The 16,926-nt window shown below is 41.1% G+C and overlaps 1 protein-coding gene across 1 annotated transcript; it reads left to right on the top strand.

The window, feature by feature from the left end:
• Positions 1–6,719: 6,719 nt before the first annotated feature.
• Positions 6,720–15,518, top strand: LOC122556159 (extracellular calcium-sensing receptor-like). Its single transcript, XM_043702668.2, is given in 6 exon segments — positions 6,720–6,934; positions 7,490–7,781; positions 12,038–12,871; positions 12,988–13,215; positions 14,357–14,480; positions 14,587–15,518. Coding segments are annotated over 6 exon segments (2,625 nt in total).
• The last annotated feature ends 1,408 nt before the right edge of the window (positions 15,519–16,926 follow it).

Below are 16,926 nucleotides of genomic sequence, written 5' to 3'. Positions count from 1 at the left end.
AGTGTGGAATCAGACCCTTCAGCTCAACAAGTCCACACTGAACCTCTGAAGAGTAACTCACCCAAACCCATTCCCCCACATTTAACCCTGGCTAATGCACCCAACCTATACATTCCTCAACACTGTGGGCAATTTAGCACAGCCAATCTTTGGATTGTGGGAGGAAACAGAAGCACTCAGAAGAAACCCACACAGACTTGGTGAGAAAGTTCAAACTCCGCACAGACAGTCACCTGAGGCTGGAATTGATCCCAGGTCTTTGGTGCTGTGAGGTAGCAGTGCTAACCAATGAGCCATCATACTATCCAGGACACAGCACTTCTACATGATCTGTTCAGGTTTTTCCTGCATCATTACATCAAACTGAGTGGTCACTAACCGAACCTCAACTCCCTCATCTTTCTCCTGCTTTTGCTTCTTGTTCTGACTTATGAGTTTGGCATCTTGTTACGATACAGTCTGGAAAAAAATTGAAGGTATTTTTCTTTTAATTCCTCTATTTCCTGGTCTTCCTTTGTCTTCTCTGCAACAAGGGGTGTCACCCCCACCTTGGATCCTGCTAAATCATTCCCAAGAACAAAGTGTATTCCTGGAACTGACACTTTGTCAATTACTCACACTGTTATTTGCCCAGTCTTGATTTGGCTCTCCAACCTGACTTTACACAGGGGAACACTAAATTTCTATCTGTCTATTCCACAAATTAACACTCTCTCTGAGTAATCTGTCAGAAAGGGTGCAAATATGTTCATCTCTTACTATTAGAAACTGATTACATGCCGTATCTCTCAAGATTATAACTTCTTTCCCTTTTCCCCCTGTTCTTCCTGAGTAAACTTTACCCACAGAGGCAAAGCTTTTATAGAGTTCAGGCACTAACACAATACCCAGCCCCTGCCCAGGCTGTGCACTCTGCTGCAGCTCCTTGACTTTTCTTGGGGTTTCTTTTACTACTTTTGCTGATCCCATTGGTTTAGCTTCTTTTACCACATATTTTCCCACAGTGCCTTTCTTCAACAACCAGCATTGTGACTTTATGTATCCCACCTTACCACAGTGGAAACACCTGAAGCCTTTCAACTCCTTTGTATGTTCTACTCTTTGTTTTGTAGTGTAGGATCTCCCTTTCTCCCAATTTCTACCCATCAGAGGATGAAATTGTTGCCAGAAGCTATATTCTGCCTTATGCACCACTACATATTCATTTGCCATTTCTGCCGCTCTTATCACTTCTTGCACTTTCTGTCCATCCACATGAATTCTTATTATCTCCAGAAAGGAGCTTTTAGATTAATTCAGCAGCATAATCTCTCTTAGAGCCTCATAGGTCTTAACTATTTTTAAGGTCTGTACTTATCTATTAAAATTGCTATGTTTAATTCTTACAATCTCATTGTAAGTCTAACCTGGTTCCTTCTTTATGTTTCTAAATAGCTGTCTATATGCTTCTGGTACCAATTCATAATAACTCAAAGTAGCCTGTTTGACATCAGCATAATCTCTTGACCCCTCGTCTGATAGCGTGGCAAATACCTCATCAGCTCTGCCCACCTCCTTCATCTGAACTAGTATTACCCACAAGTTCAATGACCACTCCATCTGCCTACCCAATTTTTCAAATGAAAGAAAGAAGGCTTTGACATCTTTCTCATCAAAACATGGCAAAGTTTTAACATATTTGTGTATATCACTCTCTTCTCTCTTCACCTTCATCCTGTAAACTTGACTTTACTGACTAATTTGCAACTTCTGACGTTCAAATTCTCTATCCCTTTTCTCACTCTTTCTTCTCTTTCTCTTTCTCACTCTTTCTCTTTCTTCTCTCTCTCTTTGCTCAGCTAACAACCTTACGTGCTTTTCTTTTTCTTCTCTCTTTCTTCTCTCTCTCCCTTTCTTCTCTTTCTTTGTCTTCTAACTACATTTACCTCAATTGCAATTTAAGTTTTTCTAACTGTGCTGCACTTGTCTGTTTCTCTGATATGACTAAGTGTTTGACAAACTCCATTAAACTTTCAACTTTCCTTTTGTCCCCAGTTAAACACAATTCTATCCTATTTGCTAATTCTAATCCTATGCCCTTTCTCTGTCTTTCTAAACTTTCTTGGCAAATTTGGGAAGCATCTTCAAACAGCAGAACCTCTTTAGCAATGGGAGGAGCCATTTCTCTCACTTTAATTTAACCAATCACAAGCAAACAAAATTAAACAAATTGCCTCACCTATGTTTTATTTAAAGATCGAGGACAGTAATCAGCAAGTGTTTAAATCTGCTGGGACCTTTGTACAGCAAACATGTTGAAATCTGTCCAAATCTTAGACTGGATCTGTCTAAACCCATTCAAATCTCAGACCCAAGCCCCAAAACTGTTACAACGTGGTGATGTTAATTAAACCAATTGCCCAGAAAAGCTCACTCATAATCTGTTAAAATATGAGTGACAGAGAACTCCCAAATTCCACTACCTAAAGAAAATAACATGAATTTATTTATCAACTCTAAAAGTGAACATTAAACAACAATAATTCACAATTATAAGCACCTATTTTTGTTGACTGCATATTATTTACCTCCAAATCTATAACAATATACTGTTCCAAAAAGATACTTAATACAATTACATCAACTTAATTTCAAAGCCACACAGCAACTGTCATCTTTAGTGTCTTCCTTCCTCTGGTTGTTGATCTCCCTGGATTGTCTTCTTTCTTTTTATTGTGGATATGTTTCATGTGAAACGTTACCTTTGATAGAGAGTGTTTCCTTATTTCTTGGGTCTCTCTTGATGACAGTTGCTCTATCCGTAATTTTCAAAAATGCCTGCATTGCATTGTTTAATTGTTTTAATGTTGGCAAAACAATAAATTCAAGCTTGATTGGATTTTAGTATCCCGGGGCATAATTTAAATTGGTTAAATTTGAATTGTTGTCAAAACAGAAACCAACTCAGTTATCCATTTCACAGCCAAATGTTGCATTTTTTCAATTTTCCAGTATACACTGAGCCTGCCATCTAGTCACATACACAGGTACTTGTAATCTCTCAGTTCAGAACAGGGGGGTTGAGTTTAAGAGCTACAAGGTTTTGCTGCAGCTCTACAAGTCCCTGGTGAGATCACACTTGAAATATTGTGTCCAGTTCTGGTCGCCCTACTATAGGAAAGATACAGAGACTTTGGAGAGGGTGCAAAGACGTTTTACCAGGTTGCTGCCTGGACTGGAGCATTTGCCTTATGAAGAAAGGTTGAATAAGTTCGGACTTTTCTCTCTGGAGAGAAGGAGGAAGAGAGGAGACCTGATCGAGGTATACAAAATAATGAGTGGAATAGTTCGAGTCAATAGCCAGAGACTTTTCCCCAGGGCAGTATTGACTGGTATGAGAAGTCATAGTTTGAAAATATTAGGAGGAAGGTATAAAGGAGACATCAGAGGTAGATTCTTTATGCAGAGAGCTGTGAATGCATGGAATGCATTGCCAGCTGTGGCGGTGGAAGCAGAGTCATTGGGGACATTTAAGAGACTGCTGGACATGCACATGGATAGCAGTGAGTTGAGGGGTGCGTAGGTTAAGTTACTATATTTTACATTAGGATTAAACCTCAGCATAACATCATGGGCCAAAGGGCCTGTTCTGTGCTGTACTTTTCTATGTTCTATGTTATGAAACAGCATTCACTCTCTTTTAAAGGTACAGTACATACCTTCAACTTCATAATATCTGTAATAACATTTCTGAGCAGGATGACAAGAAAGTATCTCAGTGACTACATTATCAGTTCCACTAATGATCTTAAATTGGTCAGGATTCTTCAGCAATTGCTGCCTAATGACCAAGTCACAGGTTATGGAGGTCATTGGGCACTGGCAATCAAATATTATACCATGTTCCATCCAGGAGGCATTTTAGGGCTAAAGGCTGAATCTTGTAAGTGAAACATACAAATCAGAAAGCAAGTGCATAGTAGAACATTAAACAGATTGCTTAACCTGCAATTCATATGTTTGAGACCTTCTGCACTTTTAACTAAGTTGAAAAAGGTGACCAGTTTTAAACACAGAAGTGGTGGACTTTGGCACATTTGCAAAAGGAACAAACAATGATTTGACCAGAATTAACATTGGCAACAGAATATGAGGGCAGCTATTCTGGACTTCTTGTTTTCATTTCCTGAATCCCACTGAAAAATCATTTCCAAGTGTTCAACTGGAAGACCACTTCAGAGTTCTGAGCATCCATGGACCTGCATATCTTTGGACTTTGAGAAGAAACAGGAGCACTTTGAGGAAACCCATGCAGTCTTGGGTGAATGCACAAACTCTACACAGTTGCCCGAGTCTTGAATTGAACACATGTTGAATGCACTATCCATGTGCTACACCCAAATGCCTGAACAAAATTGTCATCATTGTGAATGAGGACGAAAAGTCTCCATGGTTGAAGTCTTATATGGCACAAACAGAAATGTTTGTCATGTTGTTTATTAATCATCTCAATGCTAGGAGATCAGTGTGGGAATAACATAGGACAGTGTGCTAAGCCCAGTCATCTTCACCTACTTTATCATTGACCATTTCTGCATCAGAAGTCCAAATGTGGGGATGTTCTCGAATGATTCTACAATGCACGGCACTATCTGCAACTAGTCAGACACTGAAACACCTCAAGTTGAAATGCAAAAACATAAAGACTTAGGCTGATAAGTGACAAGTGACATTCGTGCCACCGAAGTCCAAGACGGCTGCATCTCCATCATGAAATGATCACATAATTTCTCTTTCACAGTAAATGGCTTTACAACTGCCGGATCTATCTTCCACAATCAATAGCCTGAAGCATAGCATTGTCAATGATATAGACATATCAATAATGTGACCACATGAGCAGGCCAGAGTTTTGTAATTCTGTATTAAGTAACTCACATCCTCTGGGCAACAACTGCCCATGAGCTACAAGTCATACATTGAAGTGTCATGTCATAGTCTCCAGTTGACTGGATGATTGCAGCTCCAGGAAAATTCAAATGTTTCGACACTATCCAGAACTAAGTAGCTTGTTTGAACTCAATTGATAAGAATAAAGCTGGAACCAATTTGGATTAATTTTTTTTGTCAGCTGAAGTCCCTATTTGCAGGCTGGAACAGAGTTGCAATGATTTTTCCTGGGTTGGAAACAGTAAATACTTAGCCCTTTTTGTTTTTGAAGCAGCAATACTTTCGTAAACAGCTAAACATTGCTACCTTTTGTAGAGTCTAAGTAAAAGCAGAATGGATGAGAAATGCAGTCAGAAGGATTTCATTCTTTGTGAGGATATCCCAACTGATTTCTCATCCATCACCTTAGCCGCTCAGCCCTGACAATACGTCAGTGGCCAACTCGATTGACACCTCATTCAGTATGTACTTCCTTTACCACTCATGGACAAGAACAATAGGGAAAACCCTCTGCAAGATGAACTCTAGTAGTATTGTTCCCTCAACAAAATCACATACTCTGAACAATCTAGAAGTGCAAAGACAACTGATGCATGGAAATACCAACACACACAAATGCTGATTGTTTGGCTAGTCGGCTGATCAGTTCCGATTGATTGGTGCATTATCGCCATATTTGGAACTTTTGATAGTCAATCGAAAAAAGGGGCAAGATTGAATAAATTTCTTTTGCATGCAGCGCCCACATATCATCGGTTAAAGAGTTAAACACACCGAAATAAACACTTTTCAGGGGCTCTTGTGCTACTTTGAAGTGAGCCCATCTCTGAGCCAGGAGGCCTGATTTCAAGTCTGACCTACTCTGTAATAACATCTCTGAACAAGATGACGAGAAAATATCTAAGTGAGAACTTTATCAGTTCAAGTAATGATCTTAAGTTGGTAGATACTCTTCAGCATTGCTACCTAATAATGGAATCACACTTATGCTGGTCATTGGGCATTGGCATTCAAAGATGATATCGTGTTGCAACCAGGAGGCACGTTAGGGATGAAGGCTGAATCCTGTCAGCAAAACATAGCACTCACAAAGCCACTGCATAGTAGTAGCATTAAACAGCTTGCTAAACCTGCCGTGGAGATATTTGCGATCCTTTGTTTTTCTAAATAATTTGAAATGAGTCAGGCAGTTTTCAAAACCCAGAAGTGGTCACCTTTGGCACATTTGCGAGAGGACCAAACAAAAAATTGCCGTGAATTAAGATTGCCCTACGGATTATGAGGACAGCTAAAGGGAGACGGCAATACTGTTCTTGTCAGTAATAAGTGCAGGTCCCAAATCCCACTGGAAAAGTCCACTTCCAAGTTTTCTACTCGAAGACCACCTCAGAGCACTCATGGACCTACACATGTTTTGACTGTAGGAGGAAATTCACACAGACACGGGGTGAAGGTGCAAACTTGACACAGAAAATCGCCCGAGGCTGCAGTCGAAGGAACATCCGCTGAGATTGTGAGGCAACAGTGCTAATGACTGCGCCAACATGCCGGATCAGTTGAGTTAAATGATCACAGGTGAACACATTTGCAATTATTTCCTTCGTGATTTGCATGTTGAGGAAAGTGGTGTTGTGTTTTCTTAAGGGACTTGTCAAATAATTTGCTGATGTTCAATAGCGTTTGAAATCGATTCGACACACATTAAGGCAATTTTCTTGGAAATACCTTGGAGCTTATAAAATATCAGTCATTCTAGTGTAAGCCGAGGACAATTTGTTGCCCCGTCAAAGATGCATAATTGGTTCCTTTTACTGGTGAATTCTGCTGTTGTTCTGGCATGGTCCAATAATGAGCAGGCTTGCAAAAGTTGGGGTAAGTTTGATTTACTGGGCTTGTCGAAGGATGGAGATATCATATTGGGCGGAATTTTTGGCGTGCACTCTTATCACATTGAACATCGGCATCTCTCGTTCAGCAATCACCCGGAGCCGGCAAAATGCCTCAGGTTAGTGGGTGCCATTAGACGCTCCATTTTGTTCAGTAAAATGGAAAACATCTGCCCTCCTGCTGCTTCACACTGGGAATTAATTTGTGAATTTAAGATTGAAAAAAATCGTTGACTTAATTTTTGAGATCCGTCAAAGTGATATTGCCATCATGTACTTTTGCAAACAAGTAAATGTTTTAAGATTGGTAAAATCACAATCAATACGATAAGCGCGCGACAAGCTCCCACAATCAAATTTCTAATCAAAACTCTGAAATCTCTTTTGACATTTTGGAATGAGAGATAATTATCGGTGAAGGCATTGTGAAAGCTCTCATTCTCTTCTTCGAAATACTGCTATTGGATCTAAGAGGACGTACTCCATACACATCTTATCTAAAACTGGGCACATTGTCAAGTCTTTCTTTAATGCCAGCTAAGAGTTTGAGCTCAAGGTCTACTTTGGAACATTTAAGTATAGCTAATAATAGTTAAATAGTTGCCCCCTTGGATTTAAGTGTTATTGTGCTTTTTTGTATTTATTTTAATCTTGTTTCTTCGCCTGCTTTGCAGCTTTCGGTTCAGGTCTTTCCGTTTTGCACTGGCGATGATGTTTGCAATAGAGGAAATAAATAACAATACAGCTCTGCTTCCCGGTGTCACACTGGGATACCGCCTGTACGATTCTTGTAAGCTGACCCAGTTGTCGCTAAAAGCAGCTATGGCGTTTCTGAACAAACCCGAGGCAAACACGCCCTCTGCTAACTGTAAAAGCTCCTCCACTGTTTCTGCGATTGTTGCTGATGCTGGATCCACGCAGTCTTTAGCAATAGCACCTTCCGTCGGTACCTTCAGAATCCCAATGGTAAGAGATGACGTTTAAGAACTTAGTTATGCAGTATGAATAAATTTTATCAATATGATAAATGATATGTTATGTGCGTCACTTAGTCCGCCGTCTATGCAAAGTTTGAAACGTTTTTGGGTGGTACAAACAGACGGAAGACTTCAGTTACATCCCCAATAGAATGTTTAGATTAGATTACATTACAGTGTGGAAACAGGCCCTTCGGCCCAACAAGTCCACACTGACCAGCCGAAGCGCAACCCACCCATACCCCTACATTTACCCCTTACCTAACACTACGGGCAATTTAGCATGGCCAATTCACCTGGCCTGCACATCTTTGGATTGTGGGAGGAAACCGGAGCACCCGGAGGAAACCCACACAGACACAGAGAACGTGCAAACTCCACACAATCAGTCGCCTGAGGCGGGAATTGAACCCGGGTCTCTGGCGTTGTGAGGCAGCAGTGCTAACCACTGTGCCACCGTGCCATTCGGGATGGCCAGACTGTCCAATATAATTGCGGAGGATTGCTTTATTTTTGCTCAGTCTAGCCAGAGCTTTATAACGAGGCTATGATACTTGGAGAAATTATGGACCGCTATCCTTCCTCTTGTTCGGAGACATTGCTTCGAAAGTCTCATTTCAGAAATTTAGTAATGAAAAGACTGAAACTATGAAAAGAAAACGTTCAAACATGATTTCAAAAAAATCGCAATTGTAGTTCATTTTTCCTCTTTCCTGAGATGCGGGCAGTGCTAGCACAATCTTTGTTTCCAGTCCTCAGTGGCCTATGAGCTGAATGGTTTCCGAGGCCAACTGCGAGTAAGGTTAAAAGTGATTCACGTCATATAAACCAAAAACAGAAATTCTGGAAAATCTCAGTTGATTTGGCAACACTTGTGGGGAGAAATCACACTTCAAGTTTCTGATCCAATGACCCTTCAGAACAAGCTGGGAACCTCTTTTTTTAATATTATCGTGGCTTAATTACCGAGACTCTCTAATTATTTCAGATTTAATCCTTGAAGTTAATCTGCACTGGCCAAATACCAATGCCAGCCGCGCATCGGGACCTTGGCTCAGTGGTTATCACTGCGCTAGGGTCCCAGGTTCGATTCCAGCGACTGTCTGTGTGGAGTTTGCACATTCTCCCCCTGTATGCTAAATTGTCCATCGTTGTTAGGAGGGTGGGTTGCTCTTCGGAGGGTCGGGGTGGACTTGTTGGGCCGAAGGGCCTGTTTCCCCACTGTAGGGAATCTAATCTTCACGTTTTGCTCAGACAAAGGCATTCTACATGTGCTAAATGATCCATATACTAAATAATTAAACTAACTATTTTATGGGAGTTTTGCGTAATTTTAATCAAGCCGTGCATTGACGATATTGCAATCTCCGGGCAAGGTGATTTGACATGTTTTACACGGTTCGGGACTCGACCACTGCGTCACAAAAGCTCTACGCTAAACATGCTTCTGTGCATCCGTTTGTCAATTATTTGATGTGTGCTTGTCATGACCAATGTTAACGTAATTTACCAGCGATCAATCCAGCCATAACCAACATTCCTTACGTGTAAAATTGCTGTTTTTTTCCAAACTTCATGTGTTACCACATTTGTTCATCTCACGTTTTAACTGAGACCAAACACGGGGGTTAGATGTTTTCTTACTTAATCTCAACATTGAACCGCGATTTAAAACAAAAATTATGTTGACAGTATTGGTCAAGTACATCGGTGGAAAGAAACCACATGAAGGTTTGCACTCGACAGCTGTCCATCATTAAATTCGATATCAGTCTTCGAAAAAGAAATAGATAACACTTGAGACAATCCTTAATCTTAGGGAACTGATTCTGGGAACAGTCACATTCAGCCTTTTACTGGTTTCACTACGCCACAACAGCCCTACCCTAAACATGCTTTCGTTTGTCAGTCATTTGATGTGTGCTTGACATGAACAATGTTAGCGTAATTTATGAGTGGGAGAAAGTGAGGACTGCAGATGCTGGAGACCAGAGTTGAAAACTGTGATGCTGGAAAAACACAGCAGGCCAGGCAGCATCCGAGGAGCAGGAGAATCGACGTTTCGGGCATAAGCCCTTCTTCAGGAATGAGGCTGGTATGCCAGGCGGGGTGTGGACCAGACCAGGGAGTCGCTGAGAGAGTGGTCTCTCCTGAACGCTGATAAGGGTATATTCCCCTCCCCCCACCAGGGATATATTCCCCTCCCCACCCCTATCAGCATTCCAGAGAGACCACTCCCTCCACGACTCCCTGGTCAGGTCCAAAGCCCCCACCAACCCAACCTCCACTGGGCACCTTCCCCTGAAACTGCAAGAAATGCAAAACTTTAATTCACCTGCACCTCCACACACATCATTTACTGTATCCGTTACACCCGATGTGGTCTCCTCTACATTGGGGAGACAGACCGCCTACTTGCGGAACGTTTCAGAGAACACCTCTGGGACACCCACACCAAGTCCCGTGGCTGAACACTTTAACTCCCCCTCCCACTTCACCAAGGACATGCAGGTCCTTGGCCTCCTCCATTGCCAGACCCTGACTACACGACGCCTGGAGGAAGAGCGCCTCATATAACGCCTAGGAACCCTCCAAGGGATGAATGTAGATTTCTCCAGCTTCCTCATTTCCCCTCCCCCCACCTTATCTCAGACCCAACCCCCGGATTCAGCACCGCCTCTTGACCTGCAATCTTCTTCCCGACCTCTCCGCCCCCACCCTCTCTCCGGCCTATCACCCTCGCCTCCTTCCACCTATCGTATTCCCAGCGCCCCTCCTCCAAATCCCCTCCCCCCTACCTTTTATCTCAGCCCACCTGGCACACCAGCCTCATTCCTGAAGAAGGACTTATGCCCGAAACGTCGATTCTCCTGCTCCGCGGATGCTGCCTGGCCTGCTGTGTAATTTATGAGTGATCAATCCAGCCATAACGAGCATTCCTTACGCGTAAAGTTGCTGTTTTCTTTTTGCAAACTTCGTGTATTACCACATTTGTTCATCTCACGTTTTAACCGAGACCAAACACCGGGGTTAGGTCAGTAGCTTCAAAAATGAACTAATATCATTGTGAATTCCGCGCTGTGCAACTGAGTATAGCAGTTGGGAAATTAAGTTGAGGTTGTATAGCACATTGGTGAGGCCTCTCTGGAGGTCTGTGTCCAGTTCTGATCGCACAGCCATAGGAAGGTGATGATTAAGATGGAGACGGAGGCAGGTGGGACTAGTTTCGTTTGGTATGGACTGGTTGGGGCCAAGGGTCTGCTTTTATGCTGTGTGACTCTACGGCAATGATGAAGACAACTTTTGTTGAGTAAGGACCCAAAGACATTATATAAGATGCAAAAACGGAGAAAAAAAATCTTACATTTCGTTAAACAATCTTGTGCTATCAACTCCACCGTAAAATTCAAATAACCGCTTATTTCCTGAACCTTTGAAATTAACGAGTTGTAAAATGAAAAGGTGAACAACATTGAATATGAATGGAATATGCACTATGTCCCACAGCAAACAACACAATAAATAGAATGTTAATGTAACACAGGCATTATGTTGTCAATTGAAATAATTCTCATTAAAACTACACAATATTTTTGTTTCGCTCACAGGGGCACATATAATTCATGCCTGAGAGTCATTTAGCTTAATTTTAATGCCAGAAGTCGGATGAAATTCTACAAAGTTGGGAACCTTGAATTAAAACGATGTTGAACATGCTGATAAAGATGGAAGGGGTTTGATTAAGATTTTATGTTTGGGCAATTTGCAGAGCAGAATACGTAGAATTAGTGACGACATCTTGCTTTTCTTTTACAACTATTGACTTCAATGGGAGAGGGCTAGAGGCGAGATCGAAGGAGGACTGACAATATGATATTATGCAAAGTTAGAATTATCCCTAAGGTACATGAAGGCAGAAACAAAAAAAGAGAATGTTCAATGACGTTCTTCATGTTAAAATACGATAATTGGAAATTGTGTGTTGTGTCACCTGGGGCAAGGTAACCAAGAAAGAGCAAAACTTGGAAAGAACACAGGGGGAGAATATTTGAATACGACGTTTTGATGGTATTAATTAAGTACTTTATTATGCCTTTACGATAGGCCATTTCTTTAAGCCCAGCGCGAATGAACATCTTTGCTCGTCTCTACCAATGTCCACGCGCTGACCAACCACAATTCGCTCCATAAACAGCCATAAACTATAATCGATGCACAAATGTTTTTTTGCTTTATTTGTGGCAGGTTAGCTATTTTTCTACCTGTGCGTGCCTGAGCAATAGAAAAGAATATCCGTCATTTTTTCGAACAATACCGAGTGATTACTATCAGGCTAGAGCATTAGCCCAGTTGGTGAAACATTTCGGATGGACGTGGATCGGGACAGTTAAGAGCGACAATGACTATGGGAACTTTGGAATGCAAGCATTTGAGGAAACAGTCCAACAATTAGGAGTTTGCATAGCTTTTTCCGAGTCGTTTCATATAACACACGATCGAGAGAAATTACTGAAAACAATTGACACCATAAAATCATCTTCTACAAAAATTATCGTTGCATTTGTGAATAAATCAAACATGCGCATTCTGCTAAAAGAAATGATAAGACAAAATGTTAGCGGCATCCAATGGATTGGAAGCGAATCATGGGTTTCTGCGTTGCTTCTCTCTCCGGAGGAAACTAAAAAGATTGCTTCTGGAACAATTGGAGTTGCAATTCCCAAAGTCGGTATACCAGGGTTGAAGGAGTTCTTAATGAAAGTTCATCCGTCTTTGTATCCAGGGAACCTCTTGGTAAAAAAGTTTTGGGAAAGTTGTTTCGGCTGCACTCTACATGGTGGAAACAAAACAGATTCGTGGAAAACTGAACTGGAGCTTAAGGAATGCACAGGGAAAGAAACTTTACAAAATGTCCAAAATGAATTTACTGATGTGTTACAATACAGAGTCACTTACAATGTGTACAAAGCAACTTATGCTATAGCTCGTGCACTTCACAATATGGCATCATGTAAAACTGGGGAAGGACCTTTCTCCGATGGGAGTTGTGCAAATATTTCAAATTTTGAACCATGGCAGGTGAGAAACATGTAATGTTGTTTGCCGATTGTATTTACATAAAAATCCAATGTGATTGTATTCACGGTTGAATATTTGCAATTAGTGTAAACATGTTCCGAATTTGTATTTTAAAGTTGCTGTATTACATGAGAACAGTGAATTTCATAACCAAGATTGGAGAAAAGGTGTATTTTGATGAAAACGGAGACCCAGTCGCAACATATGACATTGTAAACTGGCGACCAAATGCCCTCGGTGACATTGAAATTGTAAATGTTGGGCACTATGATGGGTCAGCACGTTCGGGAGATGAATTTTCGACAATAGAAGAGGCAATTGTTTGGAGTGGCGGTCAGAAGTCGGTAAGATTTGTGAAGAACTCCCCCTTTTTTAAACACTGCATGATTTTAATTTCAATTTCCTTTCTCTGAAACGGAAAAGTTGTATCAAATAGGCGCCGTATGAGCTGCTGCATATTTCCAGATGCTAAGTAAAATTATCAAGCATTTTAAAATGGAAAAGTTCTGTTCACCAATTGAGAAAACCAGCCCACTTGATTGACACGACATGCACAATCATTTCCTCTACCACAGATGCTCCGTAGCAGCAGCTACAAAATACACTGCAGAAATTCAGCAATGGTCTTTAGGCTGCACCTTCCAAATCCATGTCCACCTCCATCCAGAAGAACATCAGCAACAAACGCATGAGATCACTACTACCTGCAAGTTCCCCTGGCAGCTACTCATCAAGGACGAGAAAGTGAGGACTGCAGATGCTAGAGAACAGAGTCGAGAGTGGGGTGCTGGAAAAGCACAGCAGGTCAGGCAGCATCCGAGCAGCAGGAGAATCGACGTTTCGGGCAAGAGATTCCTGAAGGGCTGATGCCCGAAAAGTTGATTCGCCGGCTCCTCGGATGCTGCCTGACCTGCTGTGCTTTTTCAGCGCCCTACGCTTGACAACTATTCACCATGTTGATTCGGAAATGTTTCTCAGTGCCTCCCTTATGACATTGTATGTCCACCTACGGGATATGGATTGCAAAAGGTCCGGAAGGCTGCTCAAAGGCACAAGGGGATTGATAATAAATGCTGGCCGCGCTAGAAAAGACCACAGAGCCCGATTTTTATTCTAAATCAGGTTTTCAAATCAGACACTAAATAGTAGTACTACAAAATACATTCGAATTTATTTAGTTGTTTCCAGACTTCCATTTTAAATAACGAATTCATTAACTCCAAGAACATATCATGAATGTAGTGACGAGAATTTTAATTCACTAGTAGTGCCCTGGCTCCGCAATTGCAAATCTATTGCAAGTATTGTACATTGGCTTTAGAATGAGATATGATGAGATCGCAAAATGTAACATTAAATCAAAAATGACAATCCCAACAAATGTAACAGAAATAACCATTGCTCTGTAAGCGCAACTGAATGTTGTAGATTTTCCTCGTGGAATTACTAGTATTTCTTCACCATTGTATTCATATTCCTAATCAGGTTCCTAAAGCTGTTTGTTCCGAAAGCTGCCATCAAGGAACAAGGAAAGCAGGAAGAAAAGGGCAACCCATTTGCTGTTTTGATTGCATACAATGTGCACAAGGCGAAATTAGTAACACAACTGGTAAGAAATACCATTGCTACAGGCACTGTCGCTTAAACTTGCTACCGTCATTGCACAGGCGTTAAGGTTCCTCGTATAATGACCAAATCTGGCGTTGTTTCTTTAGATTCCGTTCATTGCATCAAATGTCCACTGGAATTCAAATCTAACGAAAGACAGGATATGTGCATCCCAAAGGACATCGAGTTTCTTTCCTTTTTTGAGACAACGGGAATCATTCTGGTGACACTGGCGCTGTTTGGAGCCTGCACCACTGTTGGTGTGTTCGCAATATTCTACATCTATAGACACACTCCGATTGTGAAAGCTAATAACTCTGAGTTAAGCTTCCTGCTTCTTTTTGCCCTGACACTTTGTTTTCTGTGTTCAATTACATTCATTGGGGAACCTTCAGTTTGGTCCTGTATGCTCTGCCACGTAGCGTTTGGTATTAGTTTTGTTCTTTCTATTTCTTGTGTATTGAGTAAAACAATTGTCGTGGTGATGGCGTTCAAAGCAACATTTCCCAGCAATAATATGATGAAGTGGTTTGGACCAAGACAACAACGGCTGATGGTTTACATCCTCACACTGGTACAATGTGCAATATGCACTGCCTGGTTAATTGTATTTCCACCTTATCCTTTGAAAAACACTAGTCACTCTAATGAGATAATCGAGTTTGAATGTAATATAGGATCTTCATTAGCCTTTTGTTGTGTACTCGGTTATATTGGATTTCTGTCCTGCGTGTGTTTTGTGGTAGCTTTTCTCGTTCGAAAACTTCCAGATAACTTCAATGAAGCGAAACACATAACATTTAGCATGCTTATCTTTTGTGCAGTTTGGATAACTTTCATTCCAGCTTACATAAGTTCGCCAGGGAAATATGCTGTGGCAGTTGAAGTGTTTGCTATTTTAGCTTCCAGTTATGGTCTACTTATTTGCATTTTTGCTCCAAAATGTTATATTATTCTGTTGAAGAAAGAAAACAATACAAAGAGGAACATGATGGGCTCAGTGGCTTCGAAATAATGATTTGAAAACATTCCTAAATAAGGCATGGATATTTTAGTGGGTAACTATTTTGTCGTGAAGCGCAATTCCATGAGAACCGAATGTCTTACCAGCACCCACTTTACACAATCGATCGTAGCCGCAATGACCAGCAAGAAGTGTAATTTTGTAGTTGGGCTATGTCTATTTAATATGGATCAAAGTTTTTTAGTTCCTTCACCACACTTAATTTCTTCATTGCACCGAGTTTCGAGGTGAAATAAGTTTCGTCAATAAAAAAAAACCCTTATGAAACTTGGTCTATTCAAGTGAGCAAAATAGATTAATCACATAATCTCACAAAACCAATTAAGAAAACAAAATCATTGTGCTCATTTAACACTGAGGGGCTCGGTCGCGGGAGGCTGTGGTGATGTGGGAATACGGAGCGTTTGGAATCTTGGAGTTTACCATTTTAGTGGCACAATGTAAAAGTAGATATTCCTGCTGTTTTAGAATTCGTTTTATATTCATCTCCCAAGGGAGGATACAAATAACCTGCTAACTTATTTCCTAATGGTGACATCTCTGCAATACATAATCACTAACCAGCAGGCTCTGTATACTTATTTAATTGATATGTATGATATGTCTTAGCTGAAATATGTTGCGTATATTCTAACTGTGATGCTGTAATTCACCGATATGTTATAAGTTTGGCACTTCGAAGTTGAAAAGTCATTCATGTAATGGAATGCAGCCTATAACACACTGCACGCATCGAGGTCTGCATCGATTGAAGCCATTAGAGATTTGGAGTTTGCACATTCTCCCTGTAGCTGCGTGGGTTTCCTCCAGATGTTTCAGTTTCCTCTCACAGACCAAAGATGTGCAGGTTAGATGGATTGACCGTGCAAAATTGTACCATAGTGTACAGGGATCTGTAGTCAAGGTGGATTAGCCATGCAAAAAGGCATGATTACGTGGACCTGGATCTGGGTTTGGATCTGGATGGGATGCTCTTTGGTGGGTCGATGTGGAATCGATGGACCACATGGTCTCTTCAGCTCTGTAGGGATTCGAAAAGAAAATTACAAATTGGTGTCTCAACACATTTATCTTTTATTCGTATGCATTAGCTACAAAAAAGTCCATGGATTTGAATTCTTTTCTTTCTAAATAATGGTGACAGAATTGTTAGCGTTGATTGTGGCCAAAAATGTAGAAACCAATATTAAACACAGATGACTAAATATCTGTTCAGTAATTGAATCTTCCATGGAGTGATTGTAGACGCATTTTTGGAAGTCTTACTTGTCAGTCTTATTCAGTTCCTTTGAACTGAATTCTGTGTGTGGGAGGAGTCAACAAGCCTAGATGACATATTTGTCGACTTTTCTTAAAATATCAAGACCTTAGGGGAGGTTTCCAGGAGGAGAGTGCAACCATCTTTGGAAGATTGCCAATCCTG

The sequence above is a fragment of the Chiloscyllium plagiosum genome, unplaced genomic scaffold (assembly GCF_037043375.1).
Source record: "Chiloscyllium plagiosum isolate Xiang-an unplaced genomic scaffold, Cpla_swu_hap1 HiC_scaffold_13, whole genome shotgun sequence".
NCBI classification, from domain to species: Eukaryota; Metazoa; Chordata; class Chondrichthyes; order Orectolobiformes; family Hemiscylliidae; genus Chiloscyllium; species Chiloscyllium plagiosum.
The sequence above is the reverse complement of the archived record's forward strand: the minus strand, read 5'-3'. Positions and strand labels throughout refer to the sequence as shown.